The following is a 10,164-nucleotide window of genomic DNA, read 5'->3' on the forward strand; positions in this document are numbered from 1 at the left end:
TTAAAGAAGAAAACAAAACTCAGAATTTGGAGAGGAAGCCACTGTTTAAAAGTTCACCTGAGATCGTGAGGAGTATAGGGTCTACTCTGAGGCTAGATCCTTTGAGTCTAGATGTACATTGGATTTACGAGTGCAGATCGAGGGTATCTACAAAATTAAGCCCTATTATAGATTTTTAACTTATTTAAGTAGTAGGGGCAAAAAGGTGCCACTAGATATAAAAAGGCAGAGACTGGTCATGAAAGTTACCGGAACCAAGCACAGGACTTAGCAAATGGAAAGCACATAATAAGCATTTGTTAAATTAGTGACTACATAAATAAATTACAAATAAATTAAGCTTACATTTTGAACTATTGTATATACGGGGAGGGGAACTCTTTTCTCCACTTCTGTCTTCCCTCATTCACTTCTGATTGCCATTTTCTTCAACTAAAAGAAGTGAAGAAAAGCAGTGTTCCAGTCATACCTATCTCTACATCCCTGTGACGGGGACTCCAAAAGTACGCCCGAGCTGGGCAGCGAGCAAGGGTCACCCTCTGATCATCTGGCTGAAGCCCGCACAGTGGAACTGTGGAAGCTTGTGGGTGGTTGCGGCGGGTGGGGCAGGGAGGCTGACTGCACGGAAAAACCTGCAGGATTAGAGGAGCTCGAGGGGCAGTCAATGTGTAATCCTGCCCTAGAGTATTCGAGCATCTGTGCCAAGGAGGGCGGGATCTTAAGAGAGTAGGGCTAGAGAGGTCACTGAGTTAATTCTGTACAAACAAAAGAGAACAAACGACAGTTTCATTCCTCTAAACACCGCACACACAGGCACCTCACACTTCAACCTTGCTCTCTCTCCTCACACATGCAGTGAAATGCACGTGTGAGAGCATCAGACACACAGGCTGGCTGGCGAGTGGACTCTTTGTGGAAGAGAACTGATCTCTTGTGAGAAGCAGAGGTGACTTCTAGCCAGTTCCCCTGAGACCAAGGTGAGCAGTGAGTCTAGAACAATTTTGAAAATTCCTTGTAAACCATATTGAACAAGGCACTGGTGAGAAATTTTAATTTAGACCTCAAATCCCTTACCTATCCTTCTTGAGAAATCTAAGGTACGTGTTGTCTCATATGACTCTGAACATAAAACATGCCATCTCCACACAAATATAAAATAAAATAAACTGAGAACACCTAACTCACCCTATTGTTCAGTATCAAAGTTTGTGAGAACCTACTGGGCCACGGGGTTACAGGTTCTTCTAATAGTCCCACTTCAATTATTTTCCTTCCAGTCTCCGCACAGCACTGCTGTTTACCTGCATCCCAAGTTCTCTGCTCAGATGGTACACAGGGTTGTCATTTTACTAGTGTCAGATTCCCCAGCAACTGTTTGCGGAAAGTTGAAATGCCTCAGAAGTCAATTACATATTTGCCATGAGTTCTATACACAGAGTGACCTGGACTTCTGGCACCTTCCCAGGGAGAAAAGGCCAACCACTGATGGAAACATTGCTAGTGACCTAACTCAGTTTGCTTTGCAGAGAGATCCGAACCTTCTGGAAGAAAGGACCTCCACCCTTGTAAAGAAATATTTTGTGCAACAGCAGCTAAGTAGCTTCTCTTTTCTCTTCTTGCCCTGCATCTTCTGAAGGTTGTACTCCTCGGCAGTGTTCTGGGGGAGACCTTAGACCTTGCCCCTGGAGGCAGGGTGAAGTCCGTGCATGGTGCTAAATCGCAGTGCTCAAGGTCTAATGGTAAGAGGAGTAGCCCATCATAAACTTTGACAAGTCAAGGAATTAAAAAAAATGAAATGGTGAGAAGCTCCCCTTCTCTTCTTCTTTTTAATGCTTCTTCCCACCTTGTGCTTTCAAGTAGATCAGTCATTGGAGTTGCAAGTTATTAATAGTAATTATTATGTTGCTTTTATCTGAAGGAATAATATACAAGGGATTAAAATAAACAAAATGAAATAAAACCTGAGGGGTGTCCATTTTAATATCTTTGAAAAACAAAAAGACAGCACAGTTATCCAACTCCAAAATGCCACAGTACAAAAAGGGAAGAGCTGAAGTTCCAGTAAGAGGATTGTGAGTCTTATTTTTAAAACTTAGGGATAAAATATACCCTTCAATATCGACTATTTTAGAGGCAGCCCACTCTTCCAGGATACAGAGGGAGAACAGAAGTTAAATAGCAAGACTCTTTGCAGGAGTGTTGAAACAAACAAGAAAAAGTTTTATTTTGAAAATACAGTCTTTAAAGATAAATTTGGCTTCCATTTTCCATATCTAGGTGCATCCAACAAGATACAAAAACAAACAAAACATCAAAACAAAGACCCACGACATTATGTACAGAGCTCTAAAATGAGCTGTGAATATCTACAAGAAACTAGCATATGCTCTTTGTGAAGGGATGTACGTGTGTGGCTGTCTACAGTTCTCAGTCCTCCAGAAGCGGAGTTAACTCCCTGGAGCTGCAGGTGCGGCTGCAGCAAGGGCAGAGCTGGGGTCTGTGAAGGGTTGGGGCGGAACCCCTGGGTGGGAGGCCTGCAGAGGAGTCTGGGGAGGGGAGCAGGGCGGCCCGGGGAAAGATCCTGGGCTTCTCTAGAAGTCCTGCCGCGGGGTGTGAGTCAGGCTGTGCCGCCGCAGATCACAGTTTCGCCTGAACACTTTGCCGCACTGCTCGCAGCTGTAGGGCTTGATGTCTGTATGGGTGAGAAGGTGAGTTTTCAGATTACTTCTCTGATTAAAGGTTCTTCCACATGTGGGACATTTGTGTGGAGATTCCTGTTCAGATGTGAAGCAAGCAAAGGATTAATCCTTCACACCACCACCGCACCCTTCTCAATAGTTGTCTTATTGGTATCACATAACACGCACATGACTACAAAAGAGGGGACTTGCAGGAACAAATCTGTGCTCCCTAATCCTCCAATCACCGAAACACACGCTCAAGCACACACCGAGGCCTGATTACGCTGATCACTGTGGTGGCCACCGTGGTGGCTTTGTGATTTCCAGCTCTTCACATTTCACCACCATGTCATGAGCAGGAAAAGAGGGGAGGAAAACCCCTAATCCTCTCTTAAGGAATGAACGACCTTCTCCCGGGGTAATAAGTCTCCTCTTTGCTGGAAAATTAAACTATTCTTCAATGTTCTGAAAACTACAAATTATGAGGCCCCTGGGAGAGAGAGCATATGGGATTTCAGCATGCCTCCATTATCAAAATTACCTTTATTTCCTCCCAAACACGAAAGCCTTAAATGCAGGGCAGATTGGATGAAAGAATAATAATTCTAAAATTAGGATTTAGAAGAAAGAGAGTGGCCTGTCCTCTAAGAAAATATAAAAATGTTTTACGTTAAATAGGATTAATTTTATGCATCAAGAAACCGAGTGCTGCTTTCCCCACCTAGAACACTAAGCTAAGGAGATTTTTCAGAGAGACTCTGCCACTGAACACCTTCTGCAGAGCCAACATGATAAAACCAGCCACTGTTTTTAAACAAGAAAACAAACTTACCTGCATGTGTAAAGTTTTGTGAACGGCTAGAGTTCTAGACTGACAAAATCCTTTCCCACACTCCTGACATTTGAAGGGTTTTTCTTTGGAATGAATATACCTGAAAATCAATATAAGGTTTCATTGAAATGGCTTTACCACCATGGTGAGGAGTTTCTTTTGACAATTACCAAAATCATGAAGTCGTGAAAGGAAAAAAGAGACAGGATTCCATTATGTGTGCTCCTAGATTGTATCCCCCCGCCTCCCCCGTGTAATTCTGTTTATGGTTAACCTCAACTAACAGACTCTTCCAGTCACTGGTCCTTGGTTTTATCTACACTTGATCGCCCTCTCTGGCGTATCATGGAGCTCTAAATCGTGCCGAGTGAGTCCTTCCTGGCCTCTACGGTTTTCCCCGGGATTCTAACAGGCCAAATCGAGAAGTTAAGAGGCAAGGCTCGAGCTGAGGAGGACTGACTTTAGTGACGCCTTCACCTGCCACCAGCTGTGGCGGATCCGAGGATCGGTACACAGGTTCCACCTCGGGGGACCGCTAGTGGGATCCGGAAAGAGATACCCCACCCCCACTCCTGGGAAGTTTTTACCGGATGAAACATTTATCTTATAGTATTTCTTCAACTGCCGTTTAAGGTCCGAGGGTGGGGGTAGGGAGTGGGCTATGGGGGAATCGTGTCTACATTCAATGATCTTAGGACCCCCGCAAATAAATTTAAAAGGAAGGTCGTCGTGTCAGGCTCTGGGGCGCAACCGGGGGTGGGGGCAGGCGGTAGGGAAGGGAGGGAACCCGGTGCAGCCGGCCCGAGTGGATTTCTAGAAGTGGTCTTAAGGCAGCCAATGTAGGATTTGGGGTCCCCAGGCTTTACCTGCCCCACCCGAAGGGCGACCAGGAGGACACTGGGATACCGGTCACAGCACTAAGGCCAACCCACCAGGTTTTAACCGTCTAGGGATAAAAAAAAAAGGAGACCCTCCCGCACAAGAGCACCGCCAGGGCCCGGAGAGGAAAACAATGGTAAATACTGGCGGGCGGCTGTGGCTGGCGAGGGGGGCCTTTGGAGATACTGTCTAGTTCAGACGGGATTTTGGTGACTCTTGGAGTGTCTGTGAGACGCTGGTATCCCGGACCCGTCCGCCTCACCTGTGATCCCGCAGGTGGTCCTGCCTCCGGAAGGCCTTGTGGCAGATGTCACACGTGTACGGCCTCTCGTCCGTGTGGGTCCTCTCGTGGATGAGCAAGTTGTACGATTTGGTAAAGTGTCTGCCGCAGAACTTGCAGATAAACTCTTTTTTCGTTTTGGAGGGCAACCTCCCTCGGGAGGGCTTCCTGTCCGGAGTCAATTTACTGAGGCCCGAGATGGGGCTGCCCAGCCCGGGGCTCAGCTTGGTCAGCTCTCCCATCTTAGGCGGGTCCTCTTGCGTGGCAGCCACGGCCAAGTTGGCAAAGTCAAAACGGGGCCGGTCCTTGTGCAGGGCTGGGAGGACGTGGGCAATGGCGCCCTGCTTGGGGTGAAAGAGGTGAGTGGTAAAGGGCAGAGCCTGGAAGGGGAAGCGCGCGTCCATGAGACCCTGCGCCGCCGCCATCTCGGTGATGGTGGAGCGGGTGATCTCGTGCACGTTGGGGTATCCCAGAGTCCAGTGGTTCATGTGCATGGTCTGCACCGCGCTGAGGCCGTACAGGCCCTGCAGGTGGTCTACTGCGGCGGGGAAGGTGTTCACAGCCTGCAGGAAGGAGTAATTGGTGAGCTGCAGCGATGGGTGGAGCGGGATGGGCGCGGGCAGGGCCTTGCTCCCCATTTCCCGGGGTGCTGGGGGGCGGAGGGAGCCGCCCCTTTCTTCCAGAACTCAGAGGCTGGTGGGTGGGGGGCTCCGGTGAAAACCCAGAGAGACGGCAGCCCTGAAAAAGGGAGAGAGGGAGGGTTGTGGTTGTTACCCAGACCGGCTCGGTCTGAACTTCGCCTGCTCTGCGGGTTCCTGCGCGGCTCCCTCCTAAGACTTCCTCCCCGCCCTCCTCCCGGGCCCCCAGAGGAGTGGCGAGGGAGCCCTAGCGCCAGCCCGGCAAGTCCACGCTGATCTCTGCCAGGGCCAGAGGGGCAGGCGATGCAGGAAAAGGTCCCCAGTGAGCTGGGCTGCCCGGCGGCCCTTCTGGGTGCCCACGGAAGGTCGGGCTCCAGCTGCAGCGGAAGACTGAGGTTCAGGGATGAGAAAGCGGGGCAGGGGCGCTCCGGCAGAGGCAGCACCTAGTCTAGCCCACCCACTCCACCCCGTCAGCGCTCCCTCAACCCCCACAACCCTCCGTGCCAACACCCGCAGGCCCTTGGCCGAGCTTCTGTCGCCGGAGCACCTGGGAGCGAGCTCCCCTGGGAACAATGGTCTGTGGGTTCCATCCGAGGTTCAAAGGCCCGGCAGCTCCTTGCGCGCGGTGCGCCCCGCACGTACCCCGGCTTCCCGGGTGTTGCCCCAGGGCCCTCGGGCCCTCGGCGGGCCGCCTCGCCCCGCGCTGACCTCGGAGGTTTTCTTTTTCCTTCCTCTGCCTCAGTCCCATTCATCAGCGGTGACGGGCCGCAGGAAAGAAAAGTGACACCTCCGGGGCCGGTTCGACCAGGAACTGCTTGCTTCTTTCCAGGGGCTGTCCCCTTCTACCCCCCACTAAGATCCCTTCCAGATGGTCGGGCTCCCGGGGAGAGGTTGGGGGTGGGCGGAGAAGTAGAACGCGGGTGAGGCCCGGACCGCTTCTCCCAGGCTGAGCGCCCAGCCCTGGGGAGGCTCGGGACTCTCGAGAGGCTTCCTGACCTGGTACCGGGGGGCCCTCCAACAGCAAGGAGACCCCGAGAGAAAAGAAGGGTAGGGAGAGGGCTCCCCGGGGAGGGGAATGGAAGGAGCAGCAGGGGAGCCACAGGAGTGAGGTCCTGCCGGCCTGGAGGAAGCTTGTTTATCCTCCTGAAGATGTGAACTGCCGCGCTCCTGCCACCTGGACGCTGAGCTGCCTCTGCGGGCCGGGGCCTAAGCAAGGCACACGTGCTTTGCTCCCCTCGCGCCTCCAACACGGAGGTCTGGGATCCAGGATCCCAGGGATACCTCACCTGCATCCAGGGCGAGCCTAACTTCTCTCACCGCCAGCCCCTTTACTGCACCCGGGTCGGCCCGCTCGGCAGAGCTGCACCCTGTCTCTCAGGGAGGCCTTCTCCAGGTGGGAGACCGACAGCTCCAAGCTCTCCCTGGAGAGGAGCAGGCCCTGCAGGTCTGAGCCCTCACCCTTTATGCCTGGTGGTTGAGATCAGGTGGGAGAGTTTGTTCAGCCTTCCCGCCACATTCCCCCTTTTTCTGTGCCTGAATTTTCTTCTCCAGCGTGTTGTGTTGCCAGTGGCTCTCTGCCGGCAGACCAAGGGGGCTGCGCTAATGACCCAGCGCTCTGGCAAGGCAGAACCTGGCTGCCTCCCTGAAGCCCACACCGTCCAGCCCTCCCTCCTCCTCCGCTTGGAAAGGCCCAGAGACAGGAGTTTATTAATGAACCTCTTCTGCCTGGTGGTATGCGGTCTGGGAGCTCAGGCCTGGAGTTAATGAGAGGTGTGTAACAGTCAGAGGGTCTCAGTCAGACCATTCAACCGAAACTGTAAACCTCCTTTCGGAATAAACTTTCCCACCACAAATCACGATTCATTTTTGCTCTGTGGCAACCTCTCAAGCCCTCTCCCAGAGAGACTGGAAAAAAGGATTCTATTAACACCTCTGGTAACCTATCTGATTATTTCCTCTTCCGTTAAAATAATAAATGACACCTTTATTTCCTTATTTTTGCATAATGAGAATTTTCCAGAGATTTGAAATATTATTTTTCCCCTAGTGTTAAAAAGTAGCCTCCCCCATAGAGAGGAAACCAAAATTATTATTTGGGTGTATTCCCAGATTTCTTAGAAATAAATACAGGAGGCAAGTCCATCTCCCACCATGTACTATGTGTGTGTGTGCATGTGTGTGTGTGTGTATGTGTTGTGAACTGAAGGACTACCACAACTTGTGGTTTCGATTCCAAATACACGAAGGGAACTCTGCCACAAAGGTTACACGCTAACTCTGCCAGCAGAAACTTGAGTGCCATCTTCCTTCCCTTCCTCCCAATGGCTCATAATACAAATATTAACAACTGTATTGTAACTCGGCTTCGTGGTGGTACACAGGTGCTATTTCATCGTATGTGTTCGTTTTAATTTGCAGTGCAAATGGTTTCTTCACAGAAGAGCAGACCTTTGGTGGCGTCTGAAACCTTTTCAAACAGAACAACTCTAGTTATCCACCAAACATTTTTTTTGCCGTAAATAATTAGGGTGTTTGGATTTCCAGTCTCCCACTGAGTTGCTGGAAATGTATGTAAAAAAAGTACTTTAAGCCAGTGAAGAAGTCTAAAGCACTTTCATTTTGCCTGTAGTTGAACACGTAGTTCCCACACTTCATTTCAGGCAACTACAGGGACCATGGCATCAGCGTCTGCTGTCATTTCTCCACCATACCATTTGGGACCACTGGTTACTTTTAATTTGCAAAGAAAGAAACTTAAACCAATGAAAATATGTACATATTTCAGTGGACCTGGGGCTAGTTTCCTTTCGTCGGTCTCCTTCACGTGAATTTCTCAGCATGTACAGAAGTTGTGTAAAATGTAGTTCACTGGCTGTCAGCAAGTAAGCTTGTGTACATACTAATTTCAGTTCAGTGAAGCTTTCAAAGTATTGGAAGGGGAAAAAGGTACGTGGTAATTTGATAAGGAGTCTCTCCTTTAGATAATGGTATTATTACACGGAATTATCTAAAAATAATATACAGTCCGGGGGCCATCTGCTAAAACCCACGGGACGGTGTCTGAGAGAACTGACTGATAGATGGATTGGCCTACTGGATTTCAACCCAAGCCACAATGGAATTTTACACAACTCAGAGAGCCACAGTCCAAGTGATTCTAAGGAGACCATTTAAAAAAAAATGAAAATGGCTACAACTGGATCAGGTGAACTGAGAAAATCGGCCGCAAAGTTCCTGCCCCTGTGCAGCTCTGCCTTCCCAAGGAGTTAATTAAATTAAGATGCCTTCCGCAAAAGGGTTCTGTTTCTCTCTGCTCCCTCGCTCCCCCTGCGTGAGTAATTTTCTTGTTCTGCTCAGTACTGCAGTTTGTTTAGCAGGGAAAGTAGCTGTCTGAGGCGTTTTGCTCCGGGAAACACCAGCCCTCTTTTGTTCTTCGCTAACAGGTAGAAAGACAGATCCAGCGCTCCCTCCACAAACACCCTGTTCTCCCTCCTTCTTTCTACAACTGCAACTCCCTCTTCTGTTACAATTTATTGAGAATCCAAGTGTTTAAGCCCCAGGAGGATTTGCCTTCTGCCCCCTCCTCCAGGACTAGAGGGGAGGAAAATCAAAAGGTCAGCACAAGGTTGTAGAATTGCCTAAGACTGAACTATTACTTCCCTTTTGAAATGCGTGGGCTAGACAGGCACTGAGTCCCGGCCGGTCTGCGCTGTGCCTCCTGGCTGCCCGGAGACGGGTGGACAGAGAATACTATGGCAGGGTCAGAAACGCCCTGGGGCAACGTAGTTTTATCTCAGAGTACGTCGATCAGCTTTTTTTAGAAGCCTTGGAGAATGCTTAGATTAAATGTCGCAAAACAAAACTAAAAGCAGCACTTAAAGTGTGTGTGGTTGGGTGTTAGCTGGGAGAGGCGTGCCTGGGATCCGACAAAGTGAGAAACAATGCCCCAGGATTGCATCCATGATTCCTTTCCACAATTTCTGGACTTGTGGCACGCAGGGCCGAGAATCAGCGCCCCCTGCATCCCCTGCACCCTTCCTTTCTTAGGGAGGCTGCAGTCCCTTCCCAGGGCGGACACTCACCTCCCGCGTACAGGTCCGCCTGGGCAGCGCCGCTTAGACCTGGTCCAGGCAGTGAGGCGCACAGCTTGGAAAGGTCGCTGGGTCCACGCCGTGCAAACTTCTGTTTCCGCGCGGAGTCCCGGGAACCGCGGACATTATCTGGAGCACCAGGAGCCGCAAAAACGAGAGCAGATCTTCGCCTTCGTTGGAGTCTGTGGACATGGAATGCGTAAAGACCGAGGTGCTCGGACCGGGCGCTCAGCGCTCGCCCGGAACACCGTGCCTTCGCAAGCCTCTCGCCGACTCCGGATAAGGTGGAAGCCTGCCTCCTTGCAGGGCCATCACCCTCCAGCAGCAAGCGCGCCGAGCTCAGTAACAGCCCGCGTCCCTCCCTAGGCTGCTCGCGGCCCGGAGTCTAGGGCTTTAGTAGCGGCCCCGCCTCCCCTTCGGGCGGGCGTCCTGCCGCCGCGCGGGGCTCTCTACTCCCTGGCTCCGCCTCCGCGCCCGGCGCCCGCTAATGGTCCACTCTGTTTACTTGTGTTTGGATAGCAACTGAGTCTTAAAGGCACAGGTTTGCTCGTGGTTTCCCAGTTAGACCCGAAGGTGACTCAGTTCACAACTCACACACAAACACAACGCTCACCCTTTTCCTTCTCTGCGCCACTTTTCCTAAAACTGAACAACTGCTCTTCTGCCTTCCGAAGACCCCTCAGAGAAACTAAAGGGTATTTTGTAGTTTTACTTCGAGCTCTCACCGAGTTAATTGCCGCATTTTAACACATTTAACATAACC

General features: G+C 50.8%; 1 protein-coding gene across 3 annotated transcripts; it reads right to left on the reverse strand.

Annotated features, from left to right (window-relative positions):
• Window positions 1–2,199: 2,199 nt before the first annotated feature.
• On the reverse strand, window positions 2,200–9,757 carry OSR2 (odd-skipped related transciption factor 2). 3 transcript variants are annotated; one of them, XM_037131065.2, is made up of 4 exons: window positions 9,393–9,757; window positions 4,655–5,410; window positions 3,514–3,613; window positions 2,200–2,774 (listed from the first exon to the last, which is right to left on the reverse strand). In XM_037131065.2, the coding sequence occupies exons 2-4, from the start codon at window positions 5,308–5,310 to the stop codon at window positions 2,592–2,594; spliced, it is 939 nt and encodes a 312-aa protein (XP_036986960.1). In that variant the 5' UTR covers window positions 5,311–5,410; window positions 9,393–9,757; the 3' UTR covers window positions 2,200–2,591. The 3 variants fall into 3 exon arrangements, with proteins under 3 accessions (XP_036986960.1, XP_036986961.1, XP_036986959.1); XM_037131066.2 differs by having other exon boundaries at window positions 4,655–5,235; window positions 9,393–9,473; XM_037131064.2 differs by lacking the exon at window positions 9,393–9,757 and having other exon boundaries at window positions 2,200–2,692; window positions 4,655–5,406.
• Between the last annotated feature and the right edge of the window lie 407 nt (window positions 9,758–10,164).

Source organism: Artibeus jamaicensis, unplaced genomic scaffold (assembly GCF_021234435.1).
Source record: "Artibeus jamaicensis isolate MK-2021 breed Jamaican fruit bat unplaced genomic scaffold, CSHL_Jam_final scaffold_916, whole genome shotgun sequence".
Taxonomy (NCBI): Eukaryota; Metazoa; Chordata; class Mammalia; order Chiroptera; family Phyllostomidae; genus Artibeus; species Artibeus jamaicensis.